General features: G+C 44.7%; 1 protein-coding gene across 1 annotated transcript in view; it reads right to left on the reverse strand.

Moving 5' to 3' along the window:
* Window positions 1-1,087: 1,087 nt before the first annotated feature.
* Window positions 1,088-17,555, reverse strand: part of DCDC2C (doublecortin domain containing 2C) — a gene marked incomplete at both ends in the record, with an annotated part of 36,317 nt that continues 19,849 nt past the window's right edge. The window contains 6 exons of the mRNA XM_080916107.1: window positions 1,088-1,162; window positions 1,605-1,673; window positions 9,949-10,049; window positions 11,850-11,973; window positions 13,810-13,852; window positions 15,167-15,304. Coding sequence (XP_080772233.1) covers window positions 1,088-1,162; window positions 1,605-1,673; window positions 9,949-10,049; window positions 11,850-11,973; window positions 13,810-13,852; window positions 15,167-15,304 — 550 coding nt within the window. The remainder of the gene's footprint in view (window positions 1,163-1,604; window positions 1,674-9,948; window positions 10,050-11,849; window positions 11,974-13,809; window positions 13,853-15,166; window positions 15,305-17,555) is intronic.

Raw genomic sequence — 17,555 nt, forward strand, 5'->3', positions numbered from 1 at the left:
TAACCCTGTTCTTCATTCCACTAGACACACCCAGTAACCCCTCTCACTAAAACCCACCCCCCAAACCCAAGCCCTTTGGGGATGTGTGCAGAGGAAGAACGACTCTGTGAGGGTGCCATTTTTTATGACCCCTTAAGATTCCCAAGATCCTCTAGTGTGTCTATAAAAACCTAACAAATGTCCTGTGGCTCCTTCACCTTCCTTCAATGGCCACTTGCCAAACTGGGAGTCAGGGGAGGAACTCTAGGGTGTCTCTGGAATTTTTCCATCATTCTTTTTTTTTTTTAATTGAACAACTTTATTTTAAAAACAAAGATAAATGTACAAATTTTAAGCATTTTTTGCATAAAAGTATATGAATACATTTTTGTCAGTACTTTTTTTTTAAAGGTTTGATAGTGTGCATTAAGATCTTACTAGTTACAATGAACATAAAGTACATGTAAAACAAGATGTAACCTGGAAATAGTCAAAATTTTCTTGGTGTGTAAAGATTAAGCATAATGGTTTTTTGTTTTCTCTTTTTTCTTGTGAGTTGTTTCTGGGGTGTTCAGAGCTTTCTGGGGTTAGTATCTCACTATCAGTGACTGTATATTATGTCTGTTCTTTTGTGACTGGGTTATCTCACTCAGGATGATATTCTCTAGATGCATCCATTTTCTTAGGAATTTCATAAACTCATTGTTTCTAGTAGCTGAGTAGTACTCCATTGTGTAAATGTACCACAATTTTTGTATCCATTCATCTACTAAACGATATTTGGGCTCTTTCCAGATTCTGGCTATTATAAATAGAGCTGCTATGAATATTGTGCTGCATGTGTCTTTGTTGTATGTTGGAACTTCTCTTGGGTATATGCCCAGAAGTGGAATAACTGGTCTTCATGTTTTTTCCATCATTCTTGAAGCCCATGCTTGTTTGCAGCTGAGGAAGACACCATGTCTGCCTGGCCAAATGTCTAAGACATAAACTACTTTGAAAAACACCTAGAGATAGAACGTTGAAAACACACCAAGACATTCATTCCTTGGTGACATCATCAGGATTGCACATGGAAAGTATATTTTGCTTTCCCAGTGCGCCCATATTATGTAGACTCATCACCACCTGGACTCAAGAGACCCCGGAACACCTGCCTCCCCAGACGATGTTTCCAAGACACCTGGACAGGAAGAACAAGCAGAAAGCTGTGTCCTGGACAAGGCTGAGCTGCCCTCTGCAGGTAGCCACACACAGCCTGACCTCCCAGTCAGGGGCTGTGGACACAGCACCCGCTGGTAAGTGTGGATGGCTGTCTCGTTACAGGAAGTTGCCCTCACAGAGGCTGCTGAACTTCAGTACCCTGACCTGCCGATACCCTAAAACCCATTGGAGAAAAGCTAACACCATTGCGATGGGACTAGCGAAGACAGGCACAGAGGATATTAGAATTACCTCTGTGCCTTCCTGAAATACAGTGTGCTGAAATCCACTCTGATATGCATTTGTGATCTGGGACCAGCCTGTGTTCCCGGATCCTTGACCATCAGCCATGAGCTCTGCCCACCTATCGCAAGAAAGTGGTTTGGAACGCTACTCTCAAAAGTAAAAGGAAGTTTACTCACCATGCTGCTTTCCAGAGCAGCGCTGCTATCGCTGACCTCGTCGATTTCTTTAACAATTTCAGCTGGTGCCTGGGGAGAAAATGCATGATCAAGCTGAGGCATGGTCAGTGTGGAACTCCTCTGAAGAAGCAGAGCGCGTGGGAACCCGCTGTGCCATTCCAGACCAGTTCTGCAGACAGAACTGGAATTGGGAAGTGCAGGTTTTTCCAGTCACAGGATTACTTACTCCATAAGTAGTTCCCCCAAGGAAATGGAAAAATCTTTAGAGAGAGGCTCTGTAAACTTTTTTCCATGTAAACAGGAATGCCAGGAGATAGGCATGTTACCCCCATACCTGTAATCCCAGAACTTAAGAGGGTGAGGCAGGAAAATCATGCATTTGAGGATGGATAGTCAGGGCTATAGGAAAAGTTCAAGGCCAGCCTGGACAACACAGAAGTCTCTGTCTAATAAATAAATAAATAAATATAAATAAATAAATAAATAAGTAAATAAGTAAGTAAATAAATAAATAAATAAATAAATAAGAATCCAGAGAGATGGCTCAGTGGGTAAATCAACACCTGCTGCATAAGTCTGAATACCTGAGTCTGGATCCCCATAACCCATGTCAAATCTGGATACCGATGTGCACATGTATACCCCAAATACTCCTACTGTGAGACAGCAAGCAGGGGCAGGAGACTCCCCCATCAGCTCCTGAGTCAACAAGTCTGGGGTACAGAAGGCAAGCTCTATAAACAACGTGAAAGATGACAGCTGACACCCAACAAATATTTGTAACGGGTTGATTTATTCACTTAAAATGCTATGGCCATGCCAGGTGCCTCTGGTTAGCAAACAGTAGTTCCTTCTTAATTCTCGGTGTACCTACAGGACCCCAGGCAAAGAGCTGTTCCCCGTTCGGCAGGTACCCTTTGCAGCCTGGTTGCTCTCAGCCCTTCAGAGCAATGCACCCTCCCTCAGCTTCTTATCCTTCCCATGTCTTGGGGATGTGTGAGAAAGAGGAAGTGAGCCAACTATATCAGGGCTCAGCACTCCCTGCCCCTCCCCCTCCCCATTCTCATTTGAGCAGCTCAGAGCCACTTGCATTTCAGCGGCACATCTGCCGAGACAGGCTGACTTGACAGCAGCAAGCCACATGTGTGCACCACATGTCCTCACGGGGCCAGCCAGAACCCTGCCCCTTCACCACATCACTCAGGACACTCAGTGGGGGAAGATCTGCTCTACTCTCCTGATCCCAAAGGACACTGAAGTCAACACAAGAAGCTGGAGCTGCCCCCACTGGTGGGGAAAGGCAGGACACGCGGCACACCTGAGCTAAAACGGTAAAGAACTGACACTAGGCAAAGAGCTTCCCTGAGCAAAGAGCCCTGAGTACTCTGCTGCCAGCCATCCTAGCCACGTTAGAGTAGAGGGGCATGGCTATACGGACATGTGGGCTGGTGGCCAATGCCCCAATCTCATTAGCTCACACTAGTCAGACCAGGGTGCCATAGATGTTATATTCCTGCAGTCCCATAGACAAGTAGCCCTAATCCTACGTGCAAGGACTGCGTAAACCACATAAAGACAGATTTTTCAAAACTCTTCAGAAGGTATCTGATGTGACAGCCAAGGCTGTGTCACGCATTCATCCAATAAACAGAAAAGGGACGCCCACTGCTTTTGAATCCCCACTCTGTTAGAGACGCCAGAGATCTTGAGTGCAAACCAACACATCCTCAAGAATCGGAAGTCCTATGGAGAAATGAACACTCACTAGACCGTCAGTGCTTGAATACAGAGCTACATCTGTCAGGGGTGTGAGGGAGATACACGGGGCTGAGAGGGAGCAAAACCGTGTTTAACACGGCTAGGAAGCCAGTGAAAGCCTGCCTCTGGTCACATTTAATTTAAAATGTGAAGGATGCAGGACACAAATAAGCAAACAGGGAACTGGAAGCTCATGCCTGCAGCGGGACGGCACTGTAAAACGTGCCGCAGGTGACACACAGCACCCTGGGACTGCAGGAAGGTCAGAGCAGAGAGCAGGAAGAATGCAAAGATCTAGCCATGAGATGCTGCTAAGGGAGTGATGGGCTCAGGAAGAGGCTGGGTAGGCTCCAGGCAATAGCAGAACATGGTTATGGAACGGTTAGAAGATGAGTCTTGGGAGCCTACAAGGTGAGAAAAGAGGCCCTAACACAGACCCTGCACTGAACCTCTAGGAAGACGTGAACAGAAGCAGAAGGAAAGTGGGGTGCTGGCTCGGAATGGTGCTTCTGAAAGACCTAAAGAGCTTTGCTGGAAGAGGATTCTGAGGGAATAGAGTGGCTGGAGGTACCAGATGGAGGGAAAGGTCGCCATCTAGAGCTGCTGAGCATCCTGAGTGTGGACGTGGGCTCAGGAGTAGCACCAGCAGATAACATGATGGGGAAAGGGGAAGAAGATAGGAGAAGCCATTCCCTGGAAAAGCCAGCTCTGCACCCGCTAGATAGGTGGTTGTTGCCCCTAGCAAGAGGTCAAAGCAGGGTCCATGCTCTCTAACAGGAGGGCTTTGACATTCTAGACAGGTGGGATTCCAAAGGCAGGAAAGGTTGGATGTGGGGATGGGGGACAAAACACCTTATTAACCTAAAACTTCTTGCTTCTGCGGGGCTCTTAGGAGAAAATGACCCTGTTTAGACCCTGGAGAACCTGCAGGACAGACATCTTACCCACTGTTGAGAAGGGCACGTGGGTGCAGTTGAACACAAATGACCTAACCTGACACTGTCAACCTCAGAGTCAACCTTTACCCTGTTTTTGTTTACAAACTAAGTTGCAACTATTTTTCAAGGATCACTCATAAACTTCAGGGAAGTCAGACCCCAGAAGTGAACCTGCCTGACCATCAGGGCTCAGAGACCTCTACCTGGCTGGGGGAGGGTGGGGGATGTCTAGATACAGACTAGATAAAGACTAGAAAGGTCTTTCAAGGGCCCCTCGGGAAATGTGTCTCTACTGAAACGAGGTAGCCTCTGACCTCCTCAACAGCAGCCTTGCTTCATACATGACAAAGAACTGGGGCAGCACCCTGAGCTAGCAAGCCTGAGACCAAAGTCAGTGTGTAGAGGAAGGCAGGAGGGGAACCTGCTGCCTCTAGAACCTTGCATCTCACCGAGGCCCCTGCATTCATGTATCTCAGGTGCTTGGCAACGGTTATGTGCTCCATACTTAATCTGCTCTGTGAGCTTTCTCCATCCTTTACAGTGTGCCTGGATGCAGAGCCTAATTGTGTTTTTAATCTACTCATGAAAGCAAATACCCACAGGACCTTCCTTGGCTTCCTCTGAGCCATTCTCCATACCTAGAGACCCCAAAGCTCTAAGGCTCCATTACTCCATATTAGTCTTCTAATTCTGCAACCAGCAGAGAACAGGAACCCGCGCTGACCTTCTCCTGATGAGACCATCATCTCAACTTAGCCAGCCACTTGTTCTTGACTCTAGGGAGGGAAACTTGATAAGCCCAGGAGGGGCAGTCAGGATGTGCTGTGTTGGTGTGGAAGCAAAGACTTTTACTGTGACTCTTTGAATGCCAGTGACTATCGGTGCCGTGGCTTGAGTGATCGTCCCTCTCCACATTCCTGATGGACAGTCACCCTCATAACGGTAGTGGGAGGCACTGAGTGTCCCAGCACAAGCTGCTGTTGTGTGAAAGCAGTTTCACAGTCTCACCATGTGATGACACAGCAGGGAGTTGCTCACTAATGCCTCCACACTGGACTTCCCACCCTCCAGGACAAGGAGGTACTAAGCCTCTGTTCATTACAAATGGCCTAGGCCCAGGTATGCAGATTAGATAGCAGGTTCAGTCCCTCCTGGTTTCCATCAGTTCACCCTTTCCAAGTCTCACCTGGATGACTTATCACCCAGGAATGGCACAGGTTCCGGTCTTTTGAAATAGAACTATGTGCAGATTGAATTTAAAACCATTTCCTCACGGAGGGAAGGAAAGAGCCATGTCCTGTGATAACCAGAGCCTGCAGTTGTAGAAACCTGTCTATCCTTAAACACATTTAAACAAATATAATTGTATTCATAAAAAATGTCATTACTCATCAGAGCTGTGCTGACTAATTTTATATCAACTTGACACACGCTAGAGTTATCCGAAAGGAACCTCAACTGAGAAAATGCCTCCATAAGGTCCAGATGTAGGGCATTTTTTTAATTACTGACTGATGGGAGAGGGCCCAGCTGATCATGGGTGGTGCCATCCCTTGGCTGGTGGTCCTGGGTTCTGTAATAAAGCAGGCTGAGCAACATAAGAAGCAAGCCAGAAAGCAGCACTCCTCCATCATCTTTACATCAGCTCTTGTCAGTTTCCAACCTTATCTGAGCTCCTGCCCTGCCTTCCTCAGTGATGGACTACAATATGAAAGTGTAGATAGCCAAGTAAACCCTTTCCTCCCCAAGTTGCTTTAGTCAACATCTTTAAGTGAAGCAACATCTCAACATTGGTGATTATACATGAGCATCAAAGCACTCATCTCCTAGGTGCAGATAAAACATGACCACCTCCTCATGATCCACAGTTACTTCCCAACCAAGACTGTTTGATTAAATTGGTTCTTGTTGCTTCTCACTGCAACACAGCATTGAGAAAAGTAACTAATGCAGACAACTGTACCAAGGAACTTAGACTATTGCTGTGGTAAACCTGACCATGTGGGTCATAGTTTTCTGCAACTGATTTGTGAGGGGAATAAAGAAAAACTGAAGAAGCTACAGGCTAAAAAAGCCACAGAATGCTGTAAGCAGAGCCTAGTAGAACATTCCGGTAAGAGCGTGGAAAAACAGACTTCCAAGAGAACTCAAACAATGAAAGCCTTGCTAATGAGGTTTCAAACTGTAACAAAGACCCTATGGGCAATAGGACAACAGGCCTTTCCTATTACTTACTGCAACAGAATCTGACTAGTTTGACTATGAGTTACAAATTATGAACATGAGCTGGATGCTTGAAAAACAAATTGAGTGGCTGAATTCAAAAGTAAACTAAGTTATTTGGTGATTTCAAACAAGGAGAACATCCAGGCTATGACATGGTTACTGCTCACTGCTCTGAGCACTATAGTAAAAGAGCAGGAAGATATGAGAGTGCATAGCCTGGAAGGGGGAGGGGAGGAAAGAAGAGGGGAGAGAGGATAAGGCAGCAGGAATTAAAAAGACCGGTGCCATCATGAGCCCCAGATGGTAGGGCTATACTATTCTTGCAGAGGACCCGATTTGGATCCCAGTGCCCTAGTTAGGTGGCCCACAACTGCCTGTAACTACAGCTCCAGAGAGTTCCAGCATTCTTGGCCACTATGAGCACACACGCCTAAAATTAGAACAAATAAAACTAAAAAATGAGCTTCTGAGTTGACAGCCAGGATGCTATAATGTAAACCCTTTAAAGTATGCTAGTAAAGTAGGGCTCTTCAGAAATCAACTGTAAATATGTCTGTTGGTAGAAGCCAAATAACAGAAGTTGAAAGACATAAAAAGAGGTCTGCATGATCAAAACCATGTGGATCTAGTCATGAATGTTTTTATATATACAAGGACACACCTAAAAAGGTATTTTTTTAAAGGCAAGAGATAGGAACATTGTAGAAATCTCAGTCAAAATACAATGAAAAGCCAGTAAAATGGTTCAGTGGGCGAAGGTGCTTGCAAACCAAGCATGATGACCTAAGTTCGATCCCCAGGACCCACAGAGAAAACAAACAGACTCCTACAGTTTGTCCTCTGCACACACTGTGGCACATTAGACCCCCATATATGTACACAAACTAAATAAATAAAGTAAAATTTGGAAGGGGCCAGGTTTGGTCACATATGCCTTCAATCCCAGCACAGGCAGGTAGATCTCTGTGAGTAGTAGGCCAGCCAGAACTACATAGTGAGACCTCGTCTAAAAATGTTTTAAATGCACCATGAACTTGAACACAGAAGACTGACAATCATCTTCTAAAGTTATGTTTCCAACCCTCCTGCCTGCAACCAATCAGTTGCCCTCCTCTTTGGCCTCTGTGTGGATGAAAGGTTCTCCAAAAATGACAGAAAGGTACTGGGTTCTAGGGGATGTTTCTAGACTCTGGACAAAGAGAAAGCAATAATTCAAGGTATTTTTATTATCAAAAAAAAAATAGTTCAGGTATATACTGCTTCCAGAGGAGCCCATGCCCTTTAGCCATCTAAATCTCAAGTCTTCTCAAAGATCAGAACCCAGGAAGGCTGGGGGCAGGGGGACTAGTCTGTCTATATGGCCTGAGTGTCCCTCTGCCTGACTGCACGGTGTCAAACACAATGAATGCCAAATGCACAGGTAACTGAAGTGCACATATCCACTGTACACAACAGTGAGGTTGGCCAGGCATGGCTGTAGACACCTTTAATCCCAGCACTTGGGAGGCAGAAGCAGAGGGATCTCTGAGTTCACAGTCATATATCTGGTCTACATAACCAATTCCAGAGCAGCCCGGACTAAGTGACACCCTGTATCAAAAAGAAAGAAAAAGGACAGAAATAGCAAAATTTATGCTGGGAATGTTGGTTTATAATGCAGAACACACAAAGTAATGCATCAGTAACAAGGACCAACATCACATAAAAGTGATTATAGAGATAGCAACAATTTTCTTATCACAATGAGACTCTAAAGGGCACAAAAATATTTAAATGGTTAGAGTTTTTAAGGAAAATGGCTTCTTGTCCAACATCCTAGTGGAATTGCAGTGGCTGACACTGATCTCTGAGCTTGATTTTAACACCCAAGGATGACAAGAAGACAGACAATGACCAATAAATCAGTCGAGGAGCAAGGCCAAAATGAAGTCCAAAGGCAAAGCTGAGGACAAGCTCAGCCATTTCTCCCTGTGTAGAGCCCCAGCTCTAACCTTACCACCCCAGCTGCTGTCTCTGAGAGACTATAGATGTGGGGTTCCCTGGCCTGGACAGCCCTTCAGAAGCTGCCTAGTAAAGCACTTATAAAGCTGGTTTCAAAGCACAGAGCCCAAGTGATTTACACCCGGAACACAAGGGAGAGAAGTCCCAGCTGCTGGTGAAGATGCGTGAATAGTTCAAGTGATTGTATATTTGTAAATAAAAAAAACATATGATTTTGTTGAATAAAAAGAGAGAAGAAAACAAATCTGCTCATCTCTTTGCCATGTCAAAGACAAGAGTAAATAACCTCACTGTGACTTGGAAATTGCAGCCAGACCCACACGGAGAAAGGACCAATGCCCAGTCAGTGGGAAGCCAGCAAATGGCTAGAATATGCTAAAACTGTGCTATAGGAAAGGCAAAGTTCAAGTGCCGGGTTACCCAAAGAGGAGGACTCAATGTTTCCCCTGGCGGTGCCCTTGATTCCAAAAGCAGCTATACCTGTCTGTCTCACAGGGGTGTACGTGGGGCTCACATGCTAATAAACACCCTTCCCAGATTATACATTTTCTCCCCCCAGGTTAACAACTGGAAGTGGTGTTTACCACCTCATGATGGAAAATTACAATAACGTTGTACTCTTTTGGGTTACTAGAACAACCTTTCGCAGGAAAATAAGGGGAGCCCAACTATTGAAATGAATCGGGGGCTCTTATGGAACAAGTGAGACCAGAACTTTCCAGCACATGGCCTTTTCATACCCATCCCTCCCTGCCCCTGCCAGCTCCCTGCAGTCTGCACCCGCAGCCTTCACTTGGCCCCCTTTCATCTTGTTTTCCCCCTGTCTAGTCACCAACTTAGAAGCCCCAAGGTCACTATCTCTTCCCTTCTCCATGCTTTCCTCCTTTTCCCTGAGACTATCTTGAGACTTTCTATTTGTCACTCCTCCTGCAGAGGAGGCAGTAACTAGATGGTACCAGACCTAGGGCACTATACCAGGTACCCAATGTGCAGCCCTTTCTTGGTCAAGTCATGAGTCACCTCCATCTGTGTGGGTAAGCATATGGTGAGCAGTGTTTTAATTTCTCATTCCATTCTCTCACAGACGAAGCTGAAGGACTCTGGGGTGTCAATCTTAGACAAAGCAGACGGCTACCCCTACTCTGTGGCATATGCAACTTAGACAGAGGCAAAGACAGTAAACAGGTGACAGTTGTTCATGGCCCTTTCAGCAGAAGTACTTGAAGAAGGAAGAAGAGATCAAAAAAAAAAAAAAAAAAAAAATGTCTGACATGGGGACTCTAAGGATGGGTAAGTAGCTAACTGGCCATACACAGAACCTTTTAGAGGCCAAGGAGAACTTGGGGTGATGCTGAAGTAGGAATAGAAGAAGTCAGGGCTGACACAACTGAGTCAAAATGGCACCAGCCCTTGCTACCCACCTGATCAACTGGCACCTCCACCTTCACCTCTGGGTCCTCCTTGACTTCCAGTGCTTCTTGGGCCTCCTTAGCAGGAGTCTGTGCTCTATACACATCACCTTCTAAGGGAAGTAACAGACAATCCTTTCAAAGCAGTAGAGAAACTGATCTCCAATTTATATTTTCTGACCCAAATCAAAGTTTCAATTCAGTAGCTCCTGAGCTTCTTATACCATCAGACAGAAGCCCAGATGGGGTAAGTCCCCAACTGCAAATGCCCCCCCCCATGCATATATCTGCTCTCTCTCCTCTCTTTGTCTATCTCTGTGTCTTTGCTTCTGTGGAGGTCTCAGCTCAATGGGCCCCAAATTTTGCAGTGCCTATCTAGTCTCTACTTCCACAAAGGTCCTAAATCTTGAAACTTGTGCATCTCGGTATCCAGAGGCTTCCCAAATTGCCCAATTTTTCACCTGCTCCCTGTCTGGAGAGCAGTGTGAGAGGTCCATCTCCTACCTTTTTCCTGTCTTTAGAGCAGTGTGGGAGGGACATCTCCTACCTGTTTCCTGTCTGTAGAGCAGTGTGGGTGAGACATCTCCAACCTGTTTCCTGTCTGTGGAGCAGTGTGGGAGGTCCATCTCCTACCTTTTTCTTGTCTGTAGAGCAGTGTGGGAGGGACATCTTTTACCTGTTTCCTGTCTGTGGAGCAGTGTGGAAGGGACATCTCCTACCTGTTTTCCTGTCTGTGGAGCCGTGTGGGAGGGACATCTCCTACCTGTTTCCTGTCTGCAGAGCAGTGTGGGAGGGTCTTCTCCCACCTGCTTTTGTCAGTAGAGCTATGCAAAATGGACATCTCCCACATGTCTCACCTGCTCCCTGTCTGTGCTCAGAATCAAACACTAAGAAGACCCTCCCCCACATCTGTCAGACTAGAAATGGATACATACCTCAGGAAGGGCCTCATTAGACTTAAGCACTCAAAAGGGTGCAGCAGAGAGGGGAGCACAGCAATAAGAATGAGAGTAGGCATGGCGAAAGCTATCATAATTATTCCATGTTACGGTGAGGGCTAGATCCCTCTTCTAAAGGTACACAGGAACAAGCTAAATGGCGTCTGTGTTCAAGGTTCCCTCAAAAGGTAAGCTCAGTTGACACAGTGAGGGTATCTATAGTCCTCATGTGGGTGTAAATGTAAAATTTATTTCATATATGACATTTTTGAGGCTTCCTACTTAAACTCCCATTGCCCTCAGCTTTGAAATGTTACTGATCCTGTCAGCAGCCTACTGCTTCTCCTCAAGCTGAGATTATCAAACTTAATAATCAAGTAGTTCTAAGAGATTACAGAATAAGCTTTGTCTGAAGTGCATACCAAACATATACACTCTATGCATATACATATACCACATACATCATACATATATACACTATAATACACACACTTATATGCCATACATATATACACACTCTATATATATATAATGTACCCCATACATATACACACTACACACACACATAGACCACACACATCAAACTTATACACATACATACACTATGCACCATACACACAAACAATACACATGTATACTATATACATCATACATATAGACACAATACACAAATGTACACCACATACCCCTTACATACACACACTATACATTCATCATACATATGCACACACATACACTTCATATTCCATTCATATCCATACACCACCTATCCCATACACACACATACACTACACACAACAAACATATATACACACACAACACCATTCGCTCTATACACACACATATATCACACATGTGAAACATATGCACACAATACACATGTATACACTATACACAACATACATACCACATATGCACACATATAGAGAAAGCACTTTTTGTAGCCTGCAGGAGATAAAACACCCCACTTTATACCTGCACCACTTTGAATTAAAGGTTCTGTATCCATCTGCTTTTTCTCTTTGGCATAATAAACAGAATCCTGACTTTTAGGTGGGACACTGTCACTTTGAAGAGGTTCTTTTTCTTTTAACGCCACCTAATATGCAGATTAAAAACAAAAGGTATCAGGCATAGAGGCCACATTGAATCCTTGGTCCTTGGAGTGGACAAGAAAAAGAAACCCAGGAACCCAAGAAGCCTCGCTGGGCATCACTACTTTCCTCCGTTTCCCTTCTGAAGGAGGCAAAGAAATAGTCCTGCCTCCTTCTCAGATCCACTGCTGGGGGTTATTTGGCTTATGTCCTAGTACCCATCCTAAGCTTGGGTAGTGCACCAGAGGTAACACAAAGGGGACTCCTCCTATCTTTTGAGGACATACTTTGAAGCCTACCAAAAGCTTACTGCTCAGGAGCACTCCAAATCTGCCACAGTACACACTGTATACACAAAACAAGGCTCAAACATCAGCCATGCCACAGCACAGTAAGGGGAACTTGAATTTTTCTATAATTTCTATACTACCTGTAGACAATAACAATAAAATATGCCACAAAAACAAAGGTTCTTAATAGCCCACCAATCTTTGTGCTGTAAATAATTTCTTCTCCTTTTTCTTTTTTTTTTTTCTTTTTTTCTTTTTCCCCCTGTCTTAATTTAAGTGTTTGGAAGCAAATTCAGCCAAATATATAAATGTTCACCTCACACAAGAGACCAAGTTAAATGCGCTTGATGGTTTTAAAGGATGTTGCAGTAAACCAGAGTTGTGTCATCAGTACAGGAAGCAGGATCCCAGCAGATCTAATTTTTAGTAGCAGCATTTCAACACACTGCAATGTACCCCATTTAACACTGACAGTATGTGTGTCCAGAGCTCGGTACTGTTCTTGTGAAATGCTCACTGAGTGCCCAATCGCCTCTGCTTTATAGTATAAATGCATTTTAAAAGACAAATTTCTAACTGGAATGATAATCCATGCCTAATCCCCAGTGTGCTGATCTGAGTGCCTGAACTCTCAGAGCAGATTGCAATGCCATCTCTGCCTTCCTCCCTGGGTTCCAAGCTCCAAAGAAAACTTCACTGAAGTCAAAATTTCTGGTTCCTTTGGTAACTCGGTTGTGCTGTGAGTTGTTTTTCTGAAAACTGTCTTATGAAAAAAAAAATGTTTTTGGAGAATGCTTTGCTGAGAACAGAAACACAGTGTTTCTCTGGGAGAAAAAGGACATGTCATGTTTTGCTAGAGTGGGCAGACACAGGAGAGGACATGTGATGTTTGGAAAGGGTAGAGGTATAACCCAGCAGACCGTGGAGGACACTGGTGACATTGGTTTGCCTTGCTACACTTTGCTGGTCTTCCTTGGGGTTTGCTAACGCTGGTCTTTGTTGATGATGCTGTGGCATTGGTTCACCTTGCCTTCTTTGCTGATCATCATTTGTCATGGCTTCATAGAAAAAATGCACCAAAGAACTTCTGGTGGTGTTCTAGTGGCTTCATGATGCTTCTGTAGATCTGGCAGAGCCTCGTGGCTTCTTCTGAATGGAACTGTTGTTGCTGATTCGTGATGGTGTTTCTGAGTGGATTGGGCTACTACTGCTGATTCATGTAAACTAAACTGCTGCTATCCTGACAGTGAAGACTGGAATCACCCCCAAAGAACTATTTCTAAATAAATCCACATCCTCCTTTGCCCTATTAACCTTTCCTTTCCACTACCTCTGGTGGGTAGTGGGATAGAAGGGAGGTTAATGTGTTTTAAAATTCTTATGAAAATAACTTCTGAAAGATCTGAGCCTACCCTCCATACTCCTCCTCTCTCTCACAGGGGCAGGTCTAGCTCTTCCCTGTTCCCTCAAAGTTATTTGCCACCCAAGGTTTTCAGAAGACCAAGAAACAACAGAATCATTAACAGTGGTTATTCTCCTTTCAGAACTTACTTTTCTCTTTGTTTGTGTGTATTTATCATTGCCCCCAAACCTCCTGAAAAGCAAAAGATAGACAGTTAATGCATTCAAGCACAGCTCAGACACCCCTTGTCTTTATAAACTAAAGGCACATCCTTGACTGAGAAAGGAGGCCTGCTCTCTACCAAAGACCTAGCTGATGATAGCAGCCATCTCCTGGCTTGGGAGAAAAGGTCAAGAGATCTTTGAAAATCAGATGGCCAAAGGTTTAGTAGAGTAGGGTTGTCCCTGGTCTAGAGAGTGGCATGATAGCAGGTTCTGTAGAATGCTAAAGGGAGTGTGCATTTTCATGGTTTGGATGCTTTCCAAAGCATGAATTATGCACATAGATATCACTTGTTTGTGTAGCTCTCACCATTACCCAGTGAAGCAAGAACTAGCTGTCTGCTCTTCAAGGAACCAAGACCTAAAAGATTCAAGTTCATCACACACCTCAGAGCTGAGTAGTGTCAGAACTGAGATCCAAGCTTGCCTGTCCCCTAAACACCACCAGACATAAATCCCTGGTCTGAGTTACCATTTTGCATGCTTCTATACCCCCTCCCTACTTCATGGGCACTAGAGGCCTGTACCAACAGCTACCACACACTCACACACACACACACACACACACACACACACACACACACACACACCAGTGGATCACGCCTCTCCAACTCCATGTTCAGGGAGCCACTGCACTGGCCTGGCCTGTCTGTGTCCACAGTATAGACTCTGGACTCTCAGAATTTGTGCAGCCCATCACTCCATGACTAATTTTAGAAATTTAAGGTTCAAAATGTATATATATGTAAGCACATAGAGAATGTGTAAAAGTATGATAGATAGATAGATAGATAGATAGATAGATAGATAGATAGATAGATAGATAGATAGATATGTAAGTAGGTAGGTAGGTAGGTAGGCAGACAGACAGACAGACAGACAGACTGACTGACTGACTGACAGACATCACACCAAATTTCACTACTAAAAAGTAACCAGTAACTGAACTCAACATATTTTGGAAAGGACATAGACCAAAAAGGTAAATGTCAACAACACTCAAAATGAAAAGGCCAGGAAGATGTCTCAGTGGGTAAAGGCACTTGACACTGAGCCTGACAACCGGAGTTAGATCCCCAGGACCTGCAATGAATAAGGAGAGAAACAACTCCCACAAGTTATCCTCTGATCTCCTCTGGCATGCACCCCCTAATAAATGAATAGGGAGAGACGGTAGACAGATGGATAGATAGATAAATGGGCAGGCAGTTGGGTGGGCAGGTAGATGGGCAGACAGACAGACACAGATTTTTTAATGTAAAAGAAAAGTACAAGTTATACTCACTGCTGGATCTCATTGGGGACACGTGAGGACTTCCAATAAGGAATGGATTTGAAAGTCTCCAGTCCTGCAGCAACATAAAAATAATTGTCTTGCAAATTCTTTGAGTCATCCAAAAGATGTCCATCCATCGTAAACAACCTGTGAACACAGAAGAATGGTGTGGGGTTTGGGACATGAGAGTAGAGGACACAAAGGTACTGCTTCACCTGTATTGATAACCAGTATGTCAAATACCTGAGAAGCTACATTCCCCAGCAAGCATATAAAACAAGGTGGGAAGCCTTTAGAAGCTGCTCTTCCTGAACTGCAGACTTTCCACTTAGAGCTTTTTAATTAAACTGTATTTTTCATTATGCACAAGTCCTCAGAGGATTTCAGGAACATGATCAGCTCTTAGTTGGTATTCAATTAATTTTAACTAGTAGCAGCTAAAATTAATACAAATTGGCTTACATTGTTGTAACAATACTTTGGAAAGAAATCAACATTTGTTAAGCAAATAATGGGCCTTTTTATCATGACCAAATGACTGCATTCGGTACTACTCTCTGGCAACTCATCTCTGTCTGGTTAGGTTAAGGAAAGACTCAATTCATTCAACTGTCGATCTATTACACATAGGACAGTAAGGAGGTACAGCACAAATGGAGGTGATTGCTCCTCCAAGGGTCAGAGCAACCTGTGGAGACTGCTGTCCCTGAAAGCCCTGTAGAGATGACATGGTCGCCAGCCCATTGTGCTACTGGGAGGCAATGGGACCTTTAGGGTGCAGAGCTGGTGTGAAGCTGTGCTAATGGAGTCAGGCCCTTGACAGTATTAGGACCCCAGCTGTACTGGCTGGTTCTGTGTCAACTTGACACCAGCTGGAGTTGTCACAGAGAAAGAGCCTCAGTTGAGGTGGTGTCTCCATGAGATCCAGCTGTAGGGCATTTTCCATGATGGGTGTGGTACCATCCCTGGGCTGGTAGACCTGGGTTGTAAGAAAGCAGGCTGAGCAAGCCAGGAGAAACAAATCAGTAAGTAACATCCCTCCATGGCCTCTGTATCAGCTTCTGCTTCCTGACCTGCTTGGGTTCCAGTCCTGACTTCCTTTGGTGATGAACAGCAATGTGGAAGTGTAAGCTGAGTAAACCCTTTCCTCCCCACCTTGCTTCTTGGTCATGTTTTGTGCATGAATAGAAACCCTGACTGTGATACCAGCCCTTTCTCTGCCACATCATGAGGCTAACAGCTCCCTCATCTGTGTACTTCCAGGATGATGTGGTGCCTCACTGCAGAGCCAAAGCAGTGAGCAAAACAAATCAACAGACTGCAGCAAACCCTTTTCCATATCAATGCAATTATGTCCTGTGTTTTGTTAGAGCGATAGAAAGCTGAAATCCCTCAACTTTCTAGTTCAAGGGCAGGAACATATAATGCAACCATGGGATTCACAAAGCAGAAGAATCTATTTATCTTGAAGAATGGCAGCAGGCTACCCACCATGTAGGAATAAGTGAAGCATTCTGAAATAACCAGAGAGACCTATACAAAAGCCCAAAACCCAGGGGTCTGCCTATCACTAAGGGCAAAATGCCAACAACACACGCAAACATGTAACTGAAGGGCAATTCACATAAAGAGCCTGCATTTCAGGAGGGGATTCTATCATTAACCTATAAAAAGGACTGAAGACTTTCAAGGAGGAGAGAATCATCTGGCTGTTGTCAGAAAGCTATGACAGAAAGAAATGGCCCAGTCCATTGTGGAGTGACAGGCCGGTGGCTGTGAGACCAAAGGAGCAGATAGAACCCACAGAGCTAACCTTCTCTCCAGGGAGGACTTGATCCCTGGGTGGCCACCTGACACTCCAGCTGACTCATAAATCTGATTCAAGGCCTGGGAATTTCATACTGGCCATTTCATTTCCATCAAGTGTAGGATGCTGTTGTTGCTGTTCCTGGGGCCTCTCCAGAGAGCTGCTTGCCTTGGCTCAACTCTAGAAGAAACACGGGAGAGCATGGCAGAGATCACAGCAGAGAGCCACAGGGGCAGAGCAGGTTCGGTGACACAGCAGAGGCCTTGACTGAGGCTGGAACAGGTCTATGGGGGTTAGACAGGGAAGAGAGAGGCCTCTGCAGTGAGGACAGAAGGACCACTTCTCCAGGTGTTTAGATAAGAGGACATAATGAAACATCCTTGACCTAACAAGGCCCAGAAGAAGTAGCACACCTTGATACCACAGCAAGGAAAAGGCTTGATTAAGAAGTGGCATAGTCCTACACCCGATAGAGGACTAATATCCAATATATACAAAGAACTCAAGGACTTAGACTCCAGAGAATCAAAGAATCTGATTAAAAATGGGTGACAGAGCTAAACAAATAATTCTCAAATGAGGAATATCAAA

The sequence above is a fragment of the Micromys minutus genome (genome assembly GCF_963924665.1).
Source record: "Micromys minutus genome assembly, chromosome: 1".
NCBI lineage: Eukaryota > Metazoa > Chordata > Mammalia > Rodentia > Muridae > Micromys > Micromys minutus.